Raw genomic sequence first — 22,293 nt, 5'->3', positions numbered from 1 at the left:
TCAGGCGTGGAAAGCGGTACCATTCGCTCACAGCGGCCCCTCCGCGGGCTGCACTGGGCACCCACCCCACATGCTAGACACCGTGCCCCGCACTCGGGAAGGGCCGATGGACAGAGGTCCTGGTGCAGCGGGCACCCTTCGGAGACGAGACAGTGGCCAATAAATACAATCACCGAGGAAAATGCAGGAGGTCGGGGGGCCCGAGACGGCCACACCTGCTGCGGCAGGAGGGAAAGTGCAACTCGGAGAGGACGGCTCGGGTCACTGGTCATCAGAGGAGACGTCCCGCCCACCCAGAGGGCGTGTGGTGGGGCCGCTGGGCCGTCTGGGAAGGAGCCCCTGGGCAGAGCAGGGGCGGGCCTGGCATGCAGTGGGCGGCAGGAGGTCTTACCTGCGGCGCCAGGGCCCCAGGGGAGCCCACGTCAGAAGGGTCACTGAGAGGGGTTGCAGCGCAGCAGGATGGGAGCCAGGAGGCCAGAAAGGCGGTTACGATCCAGGGAGAAGTGAGCGTGGTGTAGAGCGGGCGGTGAGACGTGGTCACGCCAACCCCATACCGTGCAGACACACAGCGGTGCCCCCTAGACACCTTGACTGCAGCCCGGCGAGCCTGAGTTTGGACTTCTGGCCCCAGAATTGCACGAGAATAAGTTGTGTTGTTTTAAGCACATACACAGTGGTGCGTGTGAGGCTTAAGGGCTCTAACCCAGAGCCTCCGTCGGGGGGGGCGGGGGTGGGGGGACCTGGGCTGCGGGGAGGGGGAATAAGCAGATTCCGCTGAGGACAGGCCTCGGGGCTGCGGCATCTCCTTCCCCAGCCCGCCTTCAACAGGAAAGGCTGAAGGAAACCACAACACGTCGCCCCGAAGCATGTGCGTCTTTGACATAAAAATTATTTGGAGCTGAAGGCTCTGAAGGAGCAGGAAAAGTTCCCCCTTCTGCCTAAAAACAGGAAATAAATTCTCCTTTACCGAGACCGACTCTCACCGGCCGAGAGATGGCCCAGCGGCATCTGCGGGCCTCACCCCGTGCCTTCCCTCCCGTACCCGATGCCCTTGGAAGCCGCACCTGCTCCCCTGCCCTGTGTGTCTGAATCCGCCGTTTTCCGGGAGTCGCTCCCCAAGCTGTGTGCTAGGCTGCCTTCCTCTTGTTACTCTGCCTTCTGTGTGGGGGTCTGAGCCGAGAACTCAGGGTGGAGGGAACATCACTCCCCTCCCCCACGAGGCCCCCAGGCGTGCAGTTCCCAGTGCGGATGACCCTCTGGGGCCCAAACAGAAGCGATGACGGAAGCCACGACCGGAGAGCAGCAGCAGTAGGAAACACCTCTGCGAGCTCACAGGAGACCCGCCCGTCGCGCATCGCCCAGGAGGGTGTAGACGACAATCGCGCAGCGAGCGGTTGCCGTGGAGGCGTCTATTCGCCCACTTGCCGGAAGTGAAGGGTAGCTCATAACATCTGACAGCAAGCAAGTCTGATTCGGTTGGCTGCTTTGAAAACCAGGCCCGACTCTGCCGACCGGAGCCCCGTGTGTGTTGGGAAGGAGCCCCACGGGGTCCAAGTGCTCTGTCCACACTCGGCCCTGCCAGCCCGGCCGCTCAGCAGGGTCACCGGCCGTGGCCGTGCGTGGCCGGGCTCGCGGCCGCACCCCGAGGGCAGCTGGGTGGGCTGGACCTGTGTGTCGTTCCAAAGGTGCGCTGAAAATATCCTTAAAAACTGTGCGTGTGTTGCCAGAAATGATGCCTTTTTCCAACTAATACGTTTACCGCAGGAGATTTTAGATGCCACTGGAGCTGGGCAGGTTTTTGGGAATCCTTTCAGGGCTCCGTGAGCAGGGGATCGTGAGACAAGCATGGCAGGTGTTAGTGTGCCCCCCCCCAAGCTCCCCCTGCCCAGGTGAGGAAACAGGCCCAGGAGGCTACTCGACGTGACTAGAGCAGACCCGGGCCTCCTCCAAAGCCTGCGTGTGGACCTGGCACGGACGTTTTTAGAATTCACCCCCAGGCACCCCCGCCAGGAGACCAAGCAGCACAGCCACAGTGTAGGAGGCACCGGCTCTGAGGCTGATGACACCGACTGACACCTGATCCCCCCGCGGAGGCCTGAGGACGCCTGCATCCAGCCCAGCTCTGCAGGGAGCCACAGTCGGGGATCAGGGTATTTTTAAAACGTAATGTAATTTAGCTCTTGCAAAGGCAATTATGAGACGATGAGGAAATCTGTCTTCTATTGGTCTGAGGACAGGCAGAGGGTCTGGACCAATTATTACTGATGTTAAGAAGATAATTGATTAAAGCAGTTATGAACCCTAGTGCCAAGTTCCTTCCTGCTCAGTGTAATATGTTTGAAGTATCCTAATACCCTGCCTCCACTTCCCTCACCTGAACTCAAGTCCCCACTGCCCCCAGAAACAGCCGCACCCCCTCAGAGGGTCTCACCCAGAGGTCCAGAGTTGACCTGGATTCACCCTTCAGATGGGCGGGGCAGGTGGAGATCGGGGCTGACGCTGGTCGAACACCTATCAGACGCCTCTCCCTGTGATCACCGCTGCTCATGTCTGCCTTTGTTAATCGGTACAATGTTCTACCCATTTCACAGATGAGGAAACTGAGGCACTGAGAATTTAAATAATTTTTCTGAATTGAAGTAGCTGGTCAGTGGCTGAGATAAGATACGAACCAGGTCAGTTCGATATCAAGGCGTAATCACATCCTCCAAGTGGGAAAGCATGTATTTACTTCACTACGGACATTTAATTTAATCTCTCGTCCATGCAGTCAACATCTGTTGAATTTCCTCTATATGCAAGATACGAGGAGAGCCGTGAAGATAAGTCATACAGACCTGCCCTTCAAGGGCTTTAAAAGTGCGAAGCAGGAGAAATAAAACATACTACTGTGTTATAAAGCAGATGGTGACAGTAGCATCGGTGAGAGCAGTCACCGTGCTAGAGAAGGAGCAGGGATCCCAGGGACGTGACCCGGCCCCTGCGGAGATCCAGGCCTCCCCGGTGACCTGCTCGGTGCCCCTGCCTTGCATCGGGACCCCCTAGGGGCCATTAATAATCCTGGGGCCTGGACACTCGAACCAGGGCGTCTGGAGGGAAATGAACGTCTGAGGTGCCCAGGTGGTCCCTGAGCAACAGGAATGGGAAGCAGGCTTTCAGGCCGAGGGGATGCTGGGGGGGCGGTGCGCACGGTGTTGTGTCCGGCTGCCTGCGGGGGTAGCTAAGTCGGGGGGCAGGCTTTCAGGGGCCCAGGAGCAGGGCTGGCGGGAGGGCAAGCAATCACCGTGAGACTGAGGATTCTGCGCAGTGGGGTCTCCCTGCATCCTCCTCACGCCCGGGCAGGGAGGGACCCTTCCCAGCACGAGGTCCAGCGTGACCCCAGCTGCCCCTGGAGACCCGTCCAGCACGGAGGAGCCGACGGGAGGGGCTGGCTCGGCCCCACACTGCGAGAAGAGGGACTCATCTTCCCACAGGCCCCGTCAGCCTGACGTCCTCGCAGGTCCCGCACGGCACAGGTGCACACACACCTGGCTGGCCCCCTGCTCCCGTCGGGGCTCCACTCTGTCACAGTGGCAGGTGAGGGTGTGGGCACGTCTGGCCGTCGGTCCTTACGGCCTGCCCCCGGGGGCCCCCCGCCAAGCTCAGATGGCCTTTGGTGGCTGGCGGCCAAGGCTGGCCGGGTGCCGGCCCACCTCCCCTCACCCTCCGGTCGCTGCCTCCCAGTTACCTGGCTTAGGCTTTGGAGAAAGCAGAGACGGGAAGTGCCCCAGGGATTTCCGCCCATCCACCCTGCCCGGCCTCCCTCCTCCGAGGATGAATCTCACAGGCTCCAGCTGGAACAGGGGAGAAGGAGAGGAGTCTAGAACTTAGTTTCTTAAATTACGATCAGGGTGACATAAAAGTACATGACCAGCTGCCCAAGAAGGGAGGCTCAGCCCTCGATCCCGTGCAGGCGTGGGCGGTGGGCAGGGTGACCCTGGCGCTCACTCGGTCCTGTTATGAAACTGAATTCATCACGGCCCTTCTTTTGTTCCCTGCTTAGAACCACGTCCCACTCACGGCAGGCGCCCAGGAACACCTTGCGGATGGAGACTGAACGAGCACGGCCCCCACCCCTCTCAGCACCTGCTCCGACCCAGGCGGGGGCCCCTGCTGGACGCACCCCTCTCCACGGAGTCCTCCCGGCCCGGCCCCCTCGAGGAGACCCAGGTGGAGGCCCCTTCTCCCCAACCTGTGTGAGCAGATAGGGGTCAGCAGGCTCTGAAACTAGGACCAGCCCTAAACAGAGAGGGATTAAAAGACCCCTAGGAACCATGCAGGAAGCTCCTCTGTCAGCCACAGGCCAGGCGGGGTCCAGATCCAGGGCCCTGGGCCCCTGCGCAGGCAGGACCCCTGTCCATTGTGGGAGCGCGTTAGAGTCTGGTCTCGGGCTTAGGGGCCCTGCGGTAACCGAATAGCCTGCGATGAGCCGGGAATGAATAATGCAGACCGGAGGCCGGGGAGACTCAGGGCCCCGCCTGCCTGTGCCCGGCGAGGCGGCCAGCCAGACGGGAGATGCTCTCAGGGACACAAACGGTGTAAATTGCAAACACTCCTGGGGCTTCGCGGGGGGCCTGTAACCGTGATCTCCCTGCCCCTCTAGAGAGCCCAAGCAGGAGGCTCACCTTTCCAGGCTCTCAGGCCCCACAGGAAGTGGGAAGCCCCCCGCCGGCTGACTCCCTGGTGAGGAAGGGGGAGCCTTCCGGACCTTGGACCGGCCACACAGCTTGCCTGCCATCTCCTGGGACGTGCAAGCCGTCGCCCTGAGTGAGGCCTTGCCCCTCACAGGCCTGGCCTAGCACCCGCGCCCTTACCCATTCTGGAGTGTTGGGGAAAGGCGGCGCCCTGAGCGTCCAGGACCCACAGGGCTGGGAGCGCCCAGGCTGGCCACCCCCGTCGTCGCACCCCGAGGCCCTGGACCTTCATGAGCTTTCTCCCCTCGGCCCTTCGTCTGGACGTCAGGAGCGTGAACCTGGAAAAACAGTGTTCTACCGTCACTGAGGGACTGAGGTTTGGTTTCCACAAAATCAAATCAAGCCTTCTTACCTTCATTTGACATTGTCTGGGTAAAGCCTGGGAGCCTATCTCACGGTTATTTTAATCCCATGGCCTCTCAAACTCTTCTTCACTTAGCCGGCAAAATGCCTGTAACGTGGACGCTGTATTCTCACTTGGGGCCCACTTGTGTGTCTGAACACTCGCAGGAGGGGCTGGGCCCATCGTGAAGTAAGAGGAGGTGACCTCAGCCTTTGCTGAGCTCGGGTTGGGTAATGACATTTGCAGTTATATTTAGTTAGTTATTGTGTTGATCAGAGTCAGACCGTATCGCTTGAATCACCCCGGAAAACCCATGGGGCTGCCTCTCCCAGGCTGCAGCTCCACTCAGACAAGTGGAAGAAAGGGGTTTATATGTGTAGACAGCAGGGCCTGACGGGCTACCAGGAGCAGCAGACGGAAGCCACACGGGACCCGCCCGGACGGGGAGCAGAGCGGAGGTGCAGACCCAGGGGCCGCAGGGCTGCGCCGGCAACTCTCTGAATCTGGAGGGAGATGGGGACAGAGTGTGTGCGTGTGTGAGTGCAAGAGCGCATGTGTGTGCATGTGTGCGCAAGAGTGCACTGTGTGTGCATGTGTTATGTACGTGTATGTGTATCTATGTGTACATGTGTGTTGCGTGTGTACATGTGTGCACGTGTCCATATGCATCTGCACACATGTGTATGTGATTTTTAAAAACATCTTTATTGGAGTATAATTGCTTTACAATGCTGCGTTAGTTTCTGCTGTATACCAAAGTGAATCAGCTATACGTATACATGTATCCCCACAGCCCCTCCCTCTTGCATCTCCCTCCCTCCCACCCTCCCTATCCCACCCCTCTAGGTGGTCACAAAGCACCGAGCTGATCTCCCTGTGCTCTGCGGCTGCTTCCCACTAGCCATCTATTTTACATTTGGGAGTGTATATATGTCCATGCCACCCTCTCACTTCGTCCCAGCTTACCCTTCCCCCTCCCCGTGTCCTCACGTCCATTCTCTACGTCTGCGTCTTTATTCCTCTCCTGCCCCTAGGTTCTTCAGAACTATTCTTTTTTAGATTCCATATATATGTGTTAGCATGTGGTATTTGTTTTTCTCTTTCTGACTTACTTCACTCTGTGTGACAGACTCTAGGTCCACCCACCTCACTGCAAATAAACCCAATTTCGCTTCTTTTTACGGCTGAGCAATGTGTGTATGTGATTTTGGAGGAGAGTGCGCCCCAGGACCATATCACAATCTAGAGAGTCTGCCGTGTTTTTAAACTTTTATTTTTACCCTTTTCTACTTGGATGGAAATTGCATTTTTTGTCTTTTACAAAGGAAGAGTTGCAGTGAAGGTGTTTGCAGATTCTCCATAAGGAAATATGCGCTTGTGGGGGGCCCACATCCTCACCACAGTTCACGCTGGAACGCACCAGGATGGAAAGGTGGGATCTCCTCTGGCTCCTGGCATGGGAACGACGGCGAGGGCCAAGCGCCTGAGCCCAGCACCCCTCGGGGATCCCGAGGCTTGTGTTCGGGGATGAAAGGGCCCAGGGACGAAGGCTTCTCCACAGAGGGCCCCCCAGCTCTGGCCTGGGGGAACGCCCGGGCAGCCCCGTTATCCAGCTGGATGGCGTGTCCCTTGCCCAGGGGAGCCGGGGAACAGCTGGAGTGACAGTGAGACCCCTCAGAGTGTGCCCGGTCAGGGGGTCTGCACCCGAGACGTCCCATAGCAGAGGCCCCCGAAGGCCCATGAAGAAACCCCACAATGAAGTCACCATAAGCGCCAACCCAGCAGCCGGGAACTGCCCTGTGCCCCCTCCGGCCCCCCGGCCTTGCCGCCAGGCCCCAAGGCTGCGGCTGGACGGGAGGGTGGAGACGTCCCTCCAGCCCAGCTGGGGAAGACGGAGTGGCTGGGGTGGCTGGGGTGGCAGTCCTCCCGGGGGGGCATTTTACGTTAGTGCTTTGGTTGCTCCCCACGGTGGCCGCAGGGCGCCCCTGGGTCGGGGTTGACCAGCGGGACACCGGCGCATCCAGGCTCCTGCACCTGTGCGGCGGTGTCCGTATCACAGTGTGGGCGTTGCCAATTCCTTTGTTTCTATGTGAAAATTTAAGATTCAAAGTGTTTTAAAATAAAAGTGAAGTGACTGCACGACTTTTGCTGCCTGTGTGCAACTACCTGAGGCTGGCTTGAGTCTCGCTGGGGAGCGGGGCACCCCTGAGAGGACCACAAGAGAGGCAGCGGAAGTCGCACGTAACTCGCTCTTGCGACTGTATCCCCGCAGACCTGCTGGTTCATGGAACAACCCCTCCTTCGTAGGTTGAGTAAAGCACCTGCAACAGCTGTGCCAGATGTAGCCAAAAACGCTGCATCGGTTTCTAGCGTTAAGTACGTCCCACGCGCGAAAAAGTTGCTTGTTGTTTATCCGAAATTCAACTGTATCCACGCCCTGTGTCTCCTCGGGCCGTCCAGGCATAAGACGAAAGCAGAGGGGTCCCCGCCGGGGCTGCTGGTCCCACAGGAGGGGCTGCTCTTCAGGCGCCGTGGGCCCCGGGCAGGCACTGGGACGGCGGCCAAAGGCCAGGCCACACCCGCCCCCTGAGGTTTAAATCACTCTGCTCAGGGCCATGGGGACCTAGAGCAGATTAAATGGGTTTAGAAAGACCAGAAGTGGTGTGTCTTGCACCTGAATGTAGTGAGGTGAGATTTACAGCTATTAGATAATCCACGTGTCTCATCCTAGGACACAAAACCGTGTCAGGGCCGACACAGCGATTCATCCTGCCGACAGCCCGGCCTCCCTTGGCCGCGGGCCCCCATCTCAGCCTCCCAGGCGATGCTCACGTGGCAGTTTCAGGTCACAGACCAAAAGCACGGGACGGCCCTTCAGGGCCCTTGCAGGACATCGTGGCCGCAGCGCACAGGAGAGAGGGTCGTCCTGCAGGTTTCTTCACCAGGAGAGGGGCTTTAATGCCCTCGGTGCACAAGGGACCCGAAGATATGCTGAAACATCCCCACCAACGAGCCGGCCCCTTCCACCTGATGGCTGTCTGAGCCACAACAGCCCGGGGCCAGCCTCCTGCAGTGGCTCCAGGCCAGCGGGGCCACTGGTCCCAGGTGGCTGGGCCGCAGCCTCCAAGGTCGTGCCCCTCAGGGTCACTCCTGTCCCGAGGCTGCTGGGGGAGCAGATGGCAGGGGTGCTAGCCACACTCGGCGTGACACTCTGAAGGCAGAGGCGCTCAAGAAAGGGAGGGGACTGCTCCCGGCCGTCAGGCAGCAAACCCCACGCAGCAACACCAGCCCTCCTGGCCCCAGGAGGGAGGCCAGGAGAGGGCCAGGCCTTGCAGGACAAGAGGCAGAGTCGGGGTGGGAAGCAGGTGCCGGGTGCGGGGAGACAGCCGCTGGCCCGTTCTGTCTGCTGGGGGTGGGCAGCTTGTGTCCAGTTGTCATCAACTGGCGATGGTCTCAGGATGAGGAGAAGCCAAGGGGGTGACCACCGCGGTCAGCGTCACCCCCAGGCCCCTGTCCCTTCCCCTCCTCCTGGACGCCCAGGCCCCGGCCGGCAAGGGGACCCCGCTGGAGACTCAGCACCGGCAGACGTGCAGATGGCATCCCCAACGTGTGGGCGGGGACCAGCTCAGCCCCAGCAGTGACCCGACAGCTAGGGGCGGGGCCAGGAGCTGGGCGCTAAGGGAAACCGGGCCGGCGCACAGTCCGGGCCTCTCAGCGGAGCCCGCAAGCCCACAGGCCAGGGTTTGCCGACCTCTGAACCAGCCCAGAGAAGGCAGGGCCTGCGAAGCTGCAGCTGCGGTGCAGGGAACCCGAACTGAGTCTTCACTCTCGCCGCCCAAGCCGCCGCCAGCTTGCACGTCCGCTCCAGGGCCTGGAGAGCCACACGTCGCTGGTGCATTCCGTCCTGGGACCACCGGATCCTTTTTGAGTGAAAGGGTGCAAAAGCGGTAGGCTATCTACTGCTGGCACTCCTGACCCTGCGCGGGAGGCTGGGCTGGACCGGCCTCCTCTGTCCTGCCTGTGCTGAGCGCCGGGCCACAGCCATGCAGCAGCCTGGCGGGAGGGGCTCAGCTGACCCACGAGGCGCTGCAGCTGGCCTAGCAAACCAGACACAACCCCGACTTGGACGAGGGGGCCGCCTCCGGCACGGAGATCCCCTTCATGTCGTCGGGCATCTGCCCGTCAGGCCGCCACACGTTCAGGTCCCCAAAGATGCCCTTCTCGATCATCTCCTCCTGCCAGGGGATGGGGCAGGTGCCGGTGGCGAATTCCTGGAAGAATTCTGTGTCCTCTTTGTCAAAGGCCACACCCCTGACTGTGGAAAAGGCACCCACATCCTGGATGTTCTTTGCATAGACAGTCCTGGAGTCTGGGACGAAGGGGGGGGTCAGCATCCCTGTGAGAGGACGGAAGACACGGGGCGTGAAGGGCCAGCCAGCGGGAGGAGGCGGCCGCGCTCAGCCAGCAGGGCCGCTGCCCACATGCGGCCCTGGCGGTGACAAGGAGAGCGACATCCGCCACAGGGCGCTGAGCCAGGCTGGAGACTCAGAGTCCGGTCTGGACACACGTCGCCAGAACCCAGCCCCCATCTGCGCCCCCTCCGCCCCGCCCAGAAGCCCCGTCATGAGGGTCGGCGGGCCTTTGGCTGCACTGCCCCCGACACTGCTGTGCCCACCGTCTCTGCAGACCCCCAGCCCCAGTGCCGGCCTCCCCATCTGCAGGTCTACACCTCGATCACAACATGCTCGGAACTGAACTCCCTGTGCCTTCACCCGATCCCTCCTCAGCACAGACCCTGTGGCCTCGGGACTCAATGCGGCTCCGGCTTCCCGGGTCCTGACCGCTCGCTCGGGCTGCCTGATCTCCCCGGGCCTGGGGCTGGTCTGGGCAGCTCTCCCTGGCACCTGGCACCTTCAGATCAGCTGGGGCTGCCACTGCCCTGACCCTTCCCCACCAAAGAAACTTCTCCTACGGGGGCGTCGGGCTGTGAGGTCACAGGCTCACACTTCCTGGGTGTGGGTTCTGGTGGGTGTGGCGGGTGCCACGCTTCTCTCCCGCAGACACGCGTGCACACACACACTCGCACACACTAGCTTGCACGAGACATGACAGCAGACTCTGGTGGAAGGAACGACGGCTGGAGAAACCCTGCCTCGACTTGGATCGCAGGCTCCGTCAAGGAACCGCCTGACAGCGGGTTCAGATCTTCAGCTCACAGGTGTTTCCCGCACACCCCGTCCAACCCTCGCCGCCTCCTCGGGTCCCCAGGAGACCCACCCCGTGAACATCCAGTCCTGGGCACGCTGGGATGAGCAGGGAAGAGGGACGGTGGTGCCATCGGGGGCAGAGGATGCTCCAGGGGTGGGGTTCGCCCAGGCCGCCCGCCCCCCGACCTCATGCTAAGCTGCCGGACGCCAATGGGACGGGGCGGCCAGCGAGGGTCGCCTAGGAGCCCCCAGCCCCAGCTCCCACACGCGGACAGTACCGGCCTCCAGCTGCCGCCAGCTGATGTCTCTGAAGAGGGGGCTGGCGCGGAGCCCATCACAGGAGCCGTCCCTGAAGCCCAGGCGCCTCTCGGGGTCCTTCTGCAGTAGTGCCTCGCAGAAGTCCTTGCAGGCCTGGCTGAACTTGTCGGGGTAGGTGACCGCCTCCTCCAGGACCCGCTGCTTCAGTTCCTTGTTCTCCACCTGCACGGTGGACACAGCACCGTCAGCCCACGTCACACCCCTGACACCCACGTCACACCCCGGCCAGGCCCACCCGCATCGCCCCAGCTGCCACGGCAGCTCCGGACACGGCAGCTCCGCGGGCCCGGCCGGCCCTGCTCTCGGGGGTGCCTGACGCCACCCTCCCGCGTGTTAGCCCTTAAGGGCTCAGTATCGCTGGTCAGGGCGTGAGACCCTGAAGGTGGACACCTTGCACTCCCACAACCATCGCCCCCAGCCTGCCCGGCGAGATGGCAGAGGTTTGCCGAGGGCAGACGCCCCCTGGGCCCACGAGACTTAGTGCAGACCAGCTTTCCCGAGCGTGACTTCCAGCCCACAAAGTTCACTTCCGGTGGCTCCATCCCCAGGGAGCTCCCCGACAGTCAGCCCGGCAGTCTCCAGCCCCACCTCAACTGAACGCTGCCCGTGTCCTCTCCCTGTCGGTCATATTCGCCCTTCCTGAAACACCCTAAAGGGTCACGGAAGCGGGATCGTCCAGAGTCACTCTTCCGGGGCCAGGTTCTTTCATTCACAGTGGGGGGTTGAGACCTGTCCATGTCACGGGTACCGAGGCTCCTTCCCGTCGAACACAGGGACCTCGGGTGGACCACAGAATGGAGGGACCACAGGTGCACTGAAGATGGACCCCAGAATGCATGACCCAGAGATGGGCCATAGCATGAAGGGGCCACGACGGACCATGGAATGGAGGGACCACGGAGGGACCATGGATGGACCACGGATGGACCATGGAATGGAGGGACCACGGAGGGACCATGGAATGGAGGGACCACGGATGGACCACGATGGACCACGGACAGACCATGGAATGGAGGGACCACGGAGGGACCATGGATGGACCACGGACGGACCATGGAATGGAGGGACCACGGAGGGACCATGGAATGGAGGGACCATGGATGGACCACGGATGGACTATGGAATGGAGGGACCATGGATGGACCATGGAATGGAGGGACCACGGAGGGACCATGGAATGGAGGGACCATGGAGGGACCATGGATGGACCACGGATGGACCATGGAATGGAGGGACCACGGATGGACCATGGATGGACCATGGAATGGAGGGACCATGGATGGACCATGGAATGGAGGGACCACGGAGAGACCATGGAATGGAGGGACCACAGATGGACCACGATGGACAGACTATGACGGTTCACTTTCTCATGAAAGTGTCTCCTGCCCATTTTCACCAGAAAACAGGGCTCCTTTCAGGGCTGTGGGCTCAGCCAGGGCTCTGAGGTGGAGCTCCTGTGGTGGCCTGAGGCCAACATGGACCCCACACTGTGTTGCTTTACTCTGCTCTTCTGAGCTGAGGTCGGGGAGAGACCCATTGCTGGAGTCCAAGGCAGAGGTGCACACGCACAGAGCGACCCTACGCGTTAGTCAGCAGAGGGGTTCTCACTCTTGGGGGACTGGAGACCGGACTGTCCCCACGACTATCTCAGGAAAGGAGCGGGGACTGGGCGGGGGCCCTCGGGGAGGTCCAGCAGAAGAAACTGATGGCTGTGACCTCCAGGCAGGCCGAGGGGCCACGTCTAAAGTACGGTTCTCCCCAGGCCTCCCTCCTCAGCCCCACAGACAGGTTAGCTCTGAGCAGAGTCAGCGTGGGGTCCGGGGAAGACGCTGCTTTGCTCCTTTTGTGAACAGTGCTGGCGGCTCTGAACGACACATATTCGCGGTTCTGCTGGGCTGGCAGAGCTCCCCGGGGAGACGCGGGGCTGCCACGCGGACAGGAAGCAGGGGGCACAGGAGGCAGGGCCCCAGCACAGCCACCCCCGGTGCCCGCTGCCCCCAGGACGTCCAGGGAAGCTGCCGCGCCTGCAGCAGGGCCTGAGCATCCGGGGAGGCGAGCGGCTTGGCCTCCGGGAAGGGCAGGGAGGCCGCCAGCGGGGGAGCCACGCCCCCCAGAGCAGCACCGCTCGTGGGGGCGGGGCTGGGGGGTGTCTGGGCTCCTCTCCTCCTGACAGGCTCCTTGGCGCACGGAGACCCAGGAGATGAGGTCGCCGTGTGCACCATGAGAAGCCTAGTGCTCCCCGTAAAGAAGGTCACCAGGTCAGCTGGGGGACACTGCTCCTGTGACCCCAACAAGGAGGGTCACTAGGTCCCGCGGGGACACTGCTCCTATGACACACACACACGCACACACACACACACACACACACACACACACACACGGAGCTGATGCCAGCTCAGCTGCAGGGACACCGCTGGCCACCTCCTACCTTCTCTCCGCGGGCTCGGAAGGGGCCTCTGGCCGCGATCATCTCGTACAGCGTGACCCCCAGGGAGAAGTAATCCACGGCAAAGTCGTACTCCTCACCCCGCAAGAGCTCCGGGGCCATGAAGCCTGCGACAGGAGCACAGCGCGACTCAGAGACCAGCACACGGGCTCGCACCTCCCGTCTCCCCGGAACCCAGCAGGGTCCTTGCGCCGGGACATGCGGGGCTGCCCCGCGCCCACCCACTAGGGAGCGCTCCCCCGGTGTGAGTGTCCCCTTCGGTACAGCCATCCCTGGCGGGAGCCCCCTCCATCCAAGGTGGATCTCACCCCCACTGTGCTGCCCATGGCGGACAGAGCCAGTGTCTGAGGCTCACACAGGACCTGTGGTCAGAGTCAGGCGCTCAGACCCGAAAGGGCACAAAAGGAGAGGCTGAAACCCCGACGCTCCTAAGAGTGGTCCGGACGCCCAGCGGCCCGTGCGCTCCACTTCTGGGGAGTCGGGGCCATGTGCGGGGCCTGCAGGCTGAAGGGGACACCCCGAGAGCCAGCTCTGGCTTCCATCCCTTTGTGCCCCGTGCAGAGGCCAGCCCAGGGCATGGGAAGGGTAGACGGGCAGCACCTGGGGCCCGAGGTCCACTCCCCCGGGGCCGGGTAGGCCGTTGAGCCTAGGCGCCAGGGTGGCTTCTGTGCTCGGATGACTAGACATCCCCCCAAAGGCAAAGCTGAGCATGTCCTTTTGTCTCCAGCACCGCCTGGTCCTTCAGCGTTTACCTGCGTTCGCGGCAAGTTCCCAGGAGGGCATGGCTGGATAACACGGGCCACGCTGCTGTGGCCACAGGACATTCCCCCGGAGGTTACAGGAGCCAAGTTCCAAATAACCCCCTGGCCCTGAACACAGCGTCTTTTCAGGGATTACAGTGCTGGCCAGACGGCCCAGACTCTGGAGAAAGACACGTTCCACCAACCACAACTTCTCCATGAAAACGGGCCCGAGAGGAGGGCCCACCGACCACAGAGACGCAACATCCCTGCAGCAAACAGCCCGCTGGCCCCTCCAGTCTGCTCCACCCGCTGGGACCCAAAGACACGTCTGCCTCGCGGTGTCTCACGTGGCAACGATGAACCTCCTTCGCGGGAAAGACGGCTCGAGCGGGCAATGGGTGAGTGCACGCAGCGTCAGTCTAGGCGCCGGGTCCTCCTCCCCCCGCCCCGAGCCCCGCGGTGCTGGCACAGCGAGTGACCCTTTGCGTGGACTGCGGCTGAACCGGGGGCGGAGGCTCGGCTCTGGGGACCTGGGCCGGAGGGAGCAGGGGTCCAGGGCAGAGGGTACGGAGGGCTCCCCGAGCCTTCGCTGGACGCCCCACCTTCTAACTCACACCGACCCCAGCCTCCGCTGCCACTGCTTGAGGCCCCCGCGCCCGCCTGACCCCAAACGCGCAGGTCAGCACAGCCCGCGGGCAGAGCCACGCCGTCCAGGGCTCAGAGCCGCTCGGCGGCCGCGGCAAAGCCTGGGCGCCCCCTAGCGGCCGGTGGGGCGTCGTGCAAGCAGGGCCGGTGACACCCCAGGTCCACCGACTCCAACCCCGGACCTGATCCGCCAGGAATAGGCGAGCGGCATTTCGCTCACACGCTCACGCCCTGGAGAGGAACCTCAGAGGATCCGGAAAACTCACAACAGGACCTCTTCCTAAATAAAGCCGCAGATGAGACAGACCCGCCGTGGCAACAGGCACAACCCCCAAAGGAGCCCAAAGCGCAGGACGGGGGCCTCGGGGGCAAAGCAGGACCCGGGAGCCGGACACACAGGGAAGAAGCAGATCTGCTGAGAAGTCCTACAGAAAACCCGGGCCATCAGGAGGGCAGAGCGCTCGGAGCGCCAGCTGCGCCGTGTGTGAGCGTGAGCCTGTCACCCCAGGCCCCTGCGGTGAGCACCGAAGCCCCCCCGCCCCCACCTCCCGCTCAGATGCCTCTTCTCTGCGCCCACCTGCCTGGGGGTGAGAGGAGATGGGGTGGGGACAGGAGGCGCCACGCACGCACATGCACACAGACACACACACGCACACGTGCACGGTCACAGACACACACACGCACACGTGCACGGTCACACACACAGACACGCACACGTGCACGTGCACAGTCACACACACAGACACACGCACGCACACGTGCACGGTCACACACACAGACACGCGCACGCACACGTGCACGGTCACACACACACGCATGCACACGTGCACGGTCACAGACACACGCACGCACACGTGCACGGTCACAGACGCACGCACACGTGCACGGTCACACACACAGACACGCGCACGCACACGTGCACGGTCACACACACAGACACACGCACGCACACGTGCACGGTCACACACACAGACACGCACGGTCCAGGGGCCACCTCACAGCTGAGCACCTGCCAGGCCCTGTCCCACCCACCCTGCCTCTGTGCTGCTTCCCTCGGTGCAGACCCCCAGGCTCTGCCCGTGGCCGGCGCTGGGGAGCTTCCGTCACAGAGGGCACGCGTGGCAAACAAGGAGTGATTGTTCAGGGGGTCGGGGGTCGTCCCTGCGTGGGTGCCAGTCCCGCAGCCTCACCCTGAGAGGGGACGGATGAGGGAGCATCTTCCTGACAAGCCCCAGCCCTCACCGTGACGCCCACCCCAGGCCGCGGGACCCCAGGACCCCGGGCCTCGTCCCCTTCGCCCCCATAGCGGCTGCCCTCACCCCGGCTCTCAGGCCCTCACCTGGCGTCCCCGCATAGCCCTTGGTCTTGGTCTGCCCTTCCTTCAGCTCCACGGCCAGCCCAAGGTCAGAAATTCGGATGTTGCCTGGAGAACAAACATGGGGTCAGGTCACACGCGGCTCCGCAAACAAAGGCCCCTGGGGCTCCTGGACACACACACGTGCACAAGCAGGGCGCACACACGCAGGGGCCGCCGCTCCCCGCTCAGGCTGCGGAGGGACCGAGGGTCCCAGCAGCGCTCGCAGCTGGAATCCGGGGCATAATCCCCCTAAAGCCAGCCTCCTCGTGGCTCTGTCTTCCCCGAGCTCTGCAGCAACGGCCTTTGGGGCACCAGTGTGTCCGTCTGACCTGTGATGGGGAAGGAAGGGGGGCTCTAAAGGGACTTATGGGAACCTCAGTCTTGGGTTATTTCCTGATGAGAATCCCAGTTTGACTCCTCACGAAGACAGCAAACAAAGGGATCGGGTGGGGACTCGGCCATAACCGTTAGCTGTTTACTAATAGTTCCACACACGCCGGCCTCCTGGACTAACTCCCTGCTGCCCTGGCGCCTAGTCATGCACCAGATTTCACCAAAGTCCGTTAATCATCTCCACTCAGGGATAATGCCACGCGGTGGCAAAATAGCAGAACGAAAGTAAACAAACTCGAGACGTGTCTTGGCGCCGTAAAACTGCAACGAGCATTTATCAGAGCGGCTCCCTCCCCTCCTGACGCCCAATCAGGCTACAGAGGCGAGCAGGGCAAGGGGAGGCCGCGTGGGGGCCGCCTCACCATCGTCGTCCAGGAGCACGTTCTCGGGCTTGAGGTCTCGGTAGATGATTCCTCGCTGGTGCAGGTGCTCTAGGCCGCTGATGATCTGGGCCGTGTAGAAGAGGGCGCGCGCCTCCGGGAAGCCGGGGTTCTCCTCGTCCACGTTGTAGATGTGGTACCTGGGGGCAGACCGTGTGGAGCCTGTGCTTCTCTGGCACAACCAGGAGCCGCGTGCCCACGGTTTTTGTGGGAAGTAGAATCTCGGGAAAGCGTTGAGGCCCCCGAATCCCACGTCGTGTCGGCAAAGCGTCCGTCATTTCAGCCTCGGCGTCCAGCCTTAGCGGCCCGCGGCGGAGCCTGGACCGCCGGCCGCCGGTGTCTGTGTCCTCACAGCCCCTCAGCACAGCTGTTACAAGGGAAAGGCAGGGCAGCTCTCCCACCCCACCTCCCCTGCCCCGGCCCGCGGGGGTAACAGGGAGACAGGCCCCAAAGCCACTTTACAGCCACCAGTGAAGGATCCAGGCAGAGGGAGGCGAAGGCGGGCCACGGGACAAGCCCAAGCCCCAACCAAAGTGAGCGGCTGACCCAGAGCCCAGGAGGCACGTGGGCCGTTTCCCCAGAGACGCGCAGACTCCCCGGTGGGCCCTCGGAGGACTCCCCCCGGCCTCCCGGACCCTCCTATCTCCCGTTTCCCTGTCACGTTGTACAGAGACGCAAAACCTAACAAGCAAGGTATTTAAACTAGAGAACAACCAGGGAGAGGAGAGGCAGGCCCGTAATCTCGAAGAAAACAAGAGAGAAACCCTCATGCCAGCCGGAGCGACAGCACGAACGGCTTCTCTGCTCCATGTGCATTTTACTAGTGTCCTGTAGTGCAGTGCGGGCAGGACGATGCGGTGCGGTACAGGGTCCCGCACAGCGTCCTACACAGTACAGTGTGGTAAGGACGGGGCACCGCAGGGCAGCGCGCTGCAGCACAGGGCGTGTACCGTCTGACGCAGCGCGGTACAGGGCAGGGCAGGGCAGGGCAGTACTGTCGACACGATGCAGCATATAGAGTGCAGTGGGACAGCAGCACGTGCAGCGCAGCGCCGTGTAACATAGCACAGCTCAGGGCAGGGGAGGCGAGCAAAGCCTCACGACCTCTCCGCTCTCCAGCTCGTGCTATTTGCGCTTCCAGACCCTTCGCTCCTCCTCCGTGAACGTGCACAGGTGGCTCAGGCAGGGCCTCAGAGCCTCACCTGGAAAGTGGGGCCAACAAGCTCACCTGGCAGAGTTTCGGGGCAGGCGAACGCAGGCCCGAGAACGGAGGCACAGCGACGGCCCCCTTGTGTGAGGGCCGTGCGAGTCGCCTAAGTGTCTAAGGTGTGTCAGCTAGCTCTCCGCAGCAACCTCGGAAGGCCAGTATTTCACCTCTATCCCCGTTTTACAGACCAGCACGCTGGGGCAAGGGCGGCCGTGTTGCCCAGCCGGCAAGTGGGTCTTTCCCCCTCTGAGAGCCAGTGATCCAACTGCTCCTGGAAGCCCAGGGCCGGGCCCTCAGGTCTCTGGCAAACCCAGGCCCCGTACGGCGCCGCCACCCTCTGGTTCTCCCTGCGGTGGGTGGCCAAGCCACGGTTCCCGGAGTCGGCCGCACGGTGCTTCCACTCTGCCACCACCCCCAGAGTGCATCGTCAACGAAGCTTGTCTTCGTTTGCCATCCCTCTTAAAGCGCGGCCCTCACCCCCCTTGAGGCCCCTCCCGCCCCTTTATCCACCGTCCAACTAGCACTCGATTCGCAGCTCCTCACGCCCTGCTGCCCTCCCTGCTCACCCCACCGTCTGCCTGAACCCGAGGCCCGCAGGACGGACCCCTGACCAGAGAGCTTGACCGCCTCGCCCAGGGTTCCTGCACTTCACTGGGACTGAGGACACGTCGTTTCGAGGACCCGCAATCCGAAGGCAAAGAGGAGGACTTAGATGGGGGCAGGGCTTGTCTTCACCACCACGTCCTCAGCACGTGGGAAGGAGCCCCCCTGCGCACTCGGCCGCGTGAGCCCTCCCGTCCCGATCCCACAGCCGAGAGGCGGGCGCTGACCTTATGTCGCCTCCATTCATGACGGTCATCACCAGACAGAGGTCGGTTTTGGTTTCAAAGGCGTAGGCCAGAGACACGATGAACCTGCTGTGGACTTTGGCAAGAATCTTCTTCTCCACCATCGCGCCCTGGAAAGCAGGGTGAGCGCCCAGGGTTAGGCGGGAAAGTGATATTGCCAAAAACGGCCAAGCTCCACAAACCAGAAAACGTCACGATAAAACAGAAACAGGGTTTCCCGGGTGGCGCAGCGGTTGAGAGTCCGCCTGCCGATGCAGGGGACGCAGGTTCGCGCCCCGGTCCGGGAAGATCCCACATGCCGCGGAGCGGCTGGGCCCGTGAGCCATGGCCGCTGAGCCTGCGCGTCCGGAGCCTGTGCTCCACAACGGGAGAGGCCACAGCAGTAAGAGGCAGCATACCACAAAAAAAAAAAAAAAAAAAAAAAAAAAAAGTGGCTGTACAGAGCAATTGCAAATAACTTAGAGACATGCCTCACATGCCCCGTTTCACAGAGACAAGACAGGGCCTGGGAACCCATCACGTGCAGAGGACTCCGGGGTTCCTAGGGCCGCCAGCAAGGGGGCTCCTGCCACCCAGCCTTAGGAGTGTGGCTGAGGGTCCCAGCAGGTCCCCAGGCAGCCTGTCGGCGCTGACCTTCCCTTCCAGCTCTTCCCGCTGCAATCCCAGCCCTTCTCCTCCCATCCAGGCCTCGGAACAGCACCGTTTCAAGCCACCCCGCATCCCTGTTCATTTCCTATATTGATTTTAAGACCCCATGAAGTCCATTTAATGTGCTTTTGAAAGCTGTGCTGGGTAAGGAGAAAGAGCCCTGTCGCAGGAGGAGTTCCTGATGTTGAGAAGCCCTTTCTACCCGCTGCGTGGGAAGATTTTAGGTGGATTTTACTTTGCAAAAGTTTGATAAGTTTCCTGAACTCGGGAGAAGAGAGGCTTAATACCCTAACAGTTGGATTCAACTTGCAGGTAGATGGCCCTGAGGGTACCTGCTGCCCGCAGAGGCCGTCAGGCAGAGCACCATCGAGGGGCCCCGGGCGGGGTGCTCAGGGGCAGCTGCTGTTTGCCCCCAGTGTGATCTGTCCTGTGCAGCGGGAACGGGAAGGAAGCCCACGCAGGCAGAGCGCGGCTGGAGATTAAGCAGCTTTGGCTGACCCCGCCCGAACGGGGCCTGAGGCCAGACGGAGAGTGGGCGCCGCTCAGAGCAGCTGCTTCCACCACCCCCAACCCCCGGCCCGGACAGCGCTGCACGCGGGCACCTTGGGGCCTCCCCACACCAGCCCCGGGGAGACTCCCCCTGCAGCCTCCGCCCAGCACAAGCCAGGGAAAGTTCCAGAAGGTCAGAGTAAAGGATCTGCAGACTCATCCCAGCAGCCCTGACACCGGCTGCCGCACCGCGTGGCCCTGGTGGCAAGCCAAGAAGCGTGGTGCCTGTGGCACAGGACCCACGCCAGCCACGCAGAGGCCGCCCCCCAGGAGGGCCGCCCCGGGCGCCGAGGCTGGTGGCGTAGAGCGGCTGGACAGGCAGAGCGTCAGCGCCACCAGCGCCTGCCGCTCCGAGCCAGGGGCTTGGTCGCCAGGCAGACAGGCGGACTCGACGAGGGGGCGCGGGGCGCTGACCCCGCCCAGGGCCGCACGGCAGGAGCGCCCCCCACAGGGTGAGCCGGCCCAGGACGCCCCAGCCCCCACCCGCTCCCCGGAACGCCTCGGCGGCCCACCTTGTACCCCTTCCTCTTCTTCAGCCGCTTCTTGTTCAGCTTTTTGCAGGCGTACATCTTCCCGGTGGCCTTCATCTGGCAGGCAGACACCTCCCCAAAGCCTCCCCGCCCCAGGACCCTGAAGTCCAGGAACCAGTCCTCGCCCACGGGCTGGGCCTCCAACCACTTCCACTGCAGGAAGCGCTGGAAGTACAGGCTGTCCAGGTACTGCTGGAAGGGGGCCTGGCTCAGGTGCGCCAGGGTGGCCTGCAGGAGGGGCTGGAAGAGCCCGTCCCCGGCCCCCGCCGGCCCCTCCCGGACCTGCGCCACCATCTCCTTGTCCAGGAAGCCGCAGAAGAGCTTGGCCTGGGGGTCCAGGTACTCGGCCCGGATGGCCTGGGCCTTCTGCGGCCGGAGGTCGTCACCGGCGGTGTTGTAGACCTCGATGTCCCTCCAGAGCTCCAGGGCCGGCACGTGCTGCTCCTGGGCCTGCAGGAACTGCTGGAAGAGCCGCTTGCCGATGGGCTGCTCCGAGCACACGCTCTCGAAGCCCAGGTCCAGGCTCGCCTGCAGCGCCCCGCACTTGGACAGCGGGGGCAGCTTGAGCCGGGCCAGGTACTTCCTGTCCCGGGAGGTCGGGCCGCTGCTCGCGTCGAAGCTGGCCCGGGCAGCAATGAAGGCCGAGTTGGCCACCACCGTCTCCAGGGACCCGAAATCCATCCTGGCGCCGGCCTCCCTCCGCGTCCGGCTCCCACGTCCCAAGCCGGCCTAACCCACTGCCCTTGGCCTCTGGCCCGTTCCCACCCTCTGCGGACAGGAGGATGGCCGGGCACCGGGAGCCCCAGGAAGCCCGCTGACCCAGCTCAGGCGAAATCCCGGCTGGAGTGGAGGGCGCGCAGGGCGGAGCAGGTGCCAGAAAAAGACAATCCCTAAGCCGCTCGCGGGGATTAGACGGGCCACCTGCCCCGCTCCTTCCCGCGGGAAGGACACACCTGGCCCAGGCCCAGCGCACGGGAGCCCGAGCCTCCCCGTCCGGCCCGCTGGCCCGCGCAGATGAGCTGGACCCTCCGCCTGTTTCCTGGTGGGGACACGGGGCCCAGGTGAAGGGAGGGGGCCCAGGAGAAACCTGAATTCACAAAGATGGCTGGTGTTTTCCCCACTATGTGTCATTTTTTTCTTTAGAAAACCCGCGAGTGAGAATAAAACCAGCTGATGATAGGAGTTTAGGAACAGGCTTTCTGGGCGTCCACGGGTGAGACCCCTGGCCAGGGGACTGGTCACTATGTGAGGACCAACATTTGTCCTGACCTGACGCTGAGAGCAGCTGTGTCATGCTGGCGGCTCTGATGACCTAACGTAACCCCGGCCCTTGCCCAGGGATCAGCTTCACATCAGCCCCTGCCCTCACCTGGGCTGTGCTGGCTGGTGAAGGAGAAAGGCCAAGAGAAAGGTTCAGGTGAAATTAGGACGGGGATGCAGGAGACACCAGCTACACCCAGGCTGAGGTCCCACACAGAGAGAGGCAGGAGAGAGAAGGGAACGAAGAGGCCAGGGACACACCAGGGGCACACCTGAGACACACCTGGGGGACACCTGAGACATACCTGGGGCACACCTGGGACATACCTGGGGCACACCTGAGGGACACTTCGGACACACCTGGGGCTCACCTGAGACTCACCGGGGGCACACCTAAGACACACCTGGGACATAGCTGGGGCACAGCTGGGACACAGCTGGAGGACACCTGGGACACACCTGAGGCAGACCTGGGGGATACCTGAGACATACCTGGGACATACCTGGGGCATGGTTGGGACACACCTGAGACAGCTGGGACACAGCTGGAGGACACTTGGGACACACCTGGGGCACACCTGGGTATGGCCTTGTCTGCCTTGTTCTAGTACACAGTAGGTGCTTGGTACATGTATGGGAAAGAATGACAAGGAAGTGATGGGGGTTGGCTACAGTTTAGAGAG

The 22,293-nt window shown here is 62.5% G+C and overlaps 1 protein-coding gene across 1 annotated transcript; it reads right to left on the bottom strand.

Annotated features, from left to right (window-relative positions):
* Positions 1-5,975: 5,975 nt before the first annotated feature.
* On the bottom strand, positions 5,976-22,176 carry GRK1 (G protein-coupled receptor kinase 1). The gene is made up of 7 exons (XM_033843836.2): positions 20,333-22,176; positions 18,606-18,733; positions 16,551-16,708; positions 15,778-15,861; positions 13,033-13,157; positions 10,562-10,763; positions 5,976-9,472 (listed from the first exon to the last, which is right to left on the bottom strand). Exons 1-7 carry the CDS (start codon positions 21,029-21,031, stop codon positions 9,174-9,176), a joined length of 1,695 nt encoding a protein of 564 aa, XP_033699727.1. The 5' UTR covers positions 21,032-22,176; the 3' UTR covers positions 5,976-9,173.
* Between the last annotated feature and the right edge of the window lie 117 nt (positions 22,177-22,293).

The sequence above is a fragment of the Tursiops truncatus genome, chromosome 18, assembly GCF_011762595.2.
Source record: "Tursiops truncatus isolate mTurTru1 chromosome 18, mTurTru1.mat.Y, whole genome shotgun sequence".
Taxonomy (NCBI): domain Eukaryota; kingdom Metazoa; phylum Chordata; class Mammalia; order Artiodactyla; family Delphinidae; genus Tursiops; species Tursiops truncatus.
This window is presented reverse-complemented; position numbering and strand designations above follow the sequence as displayed.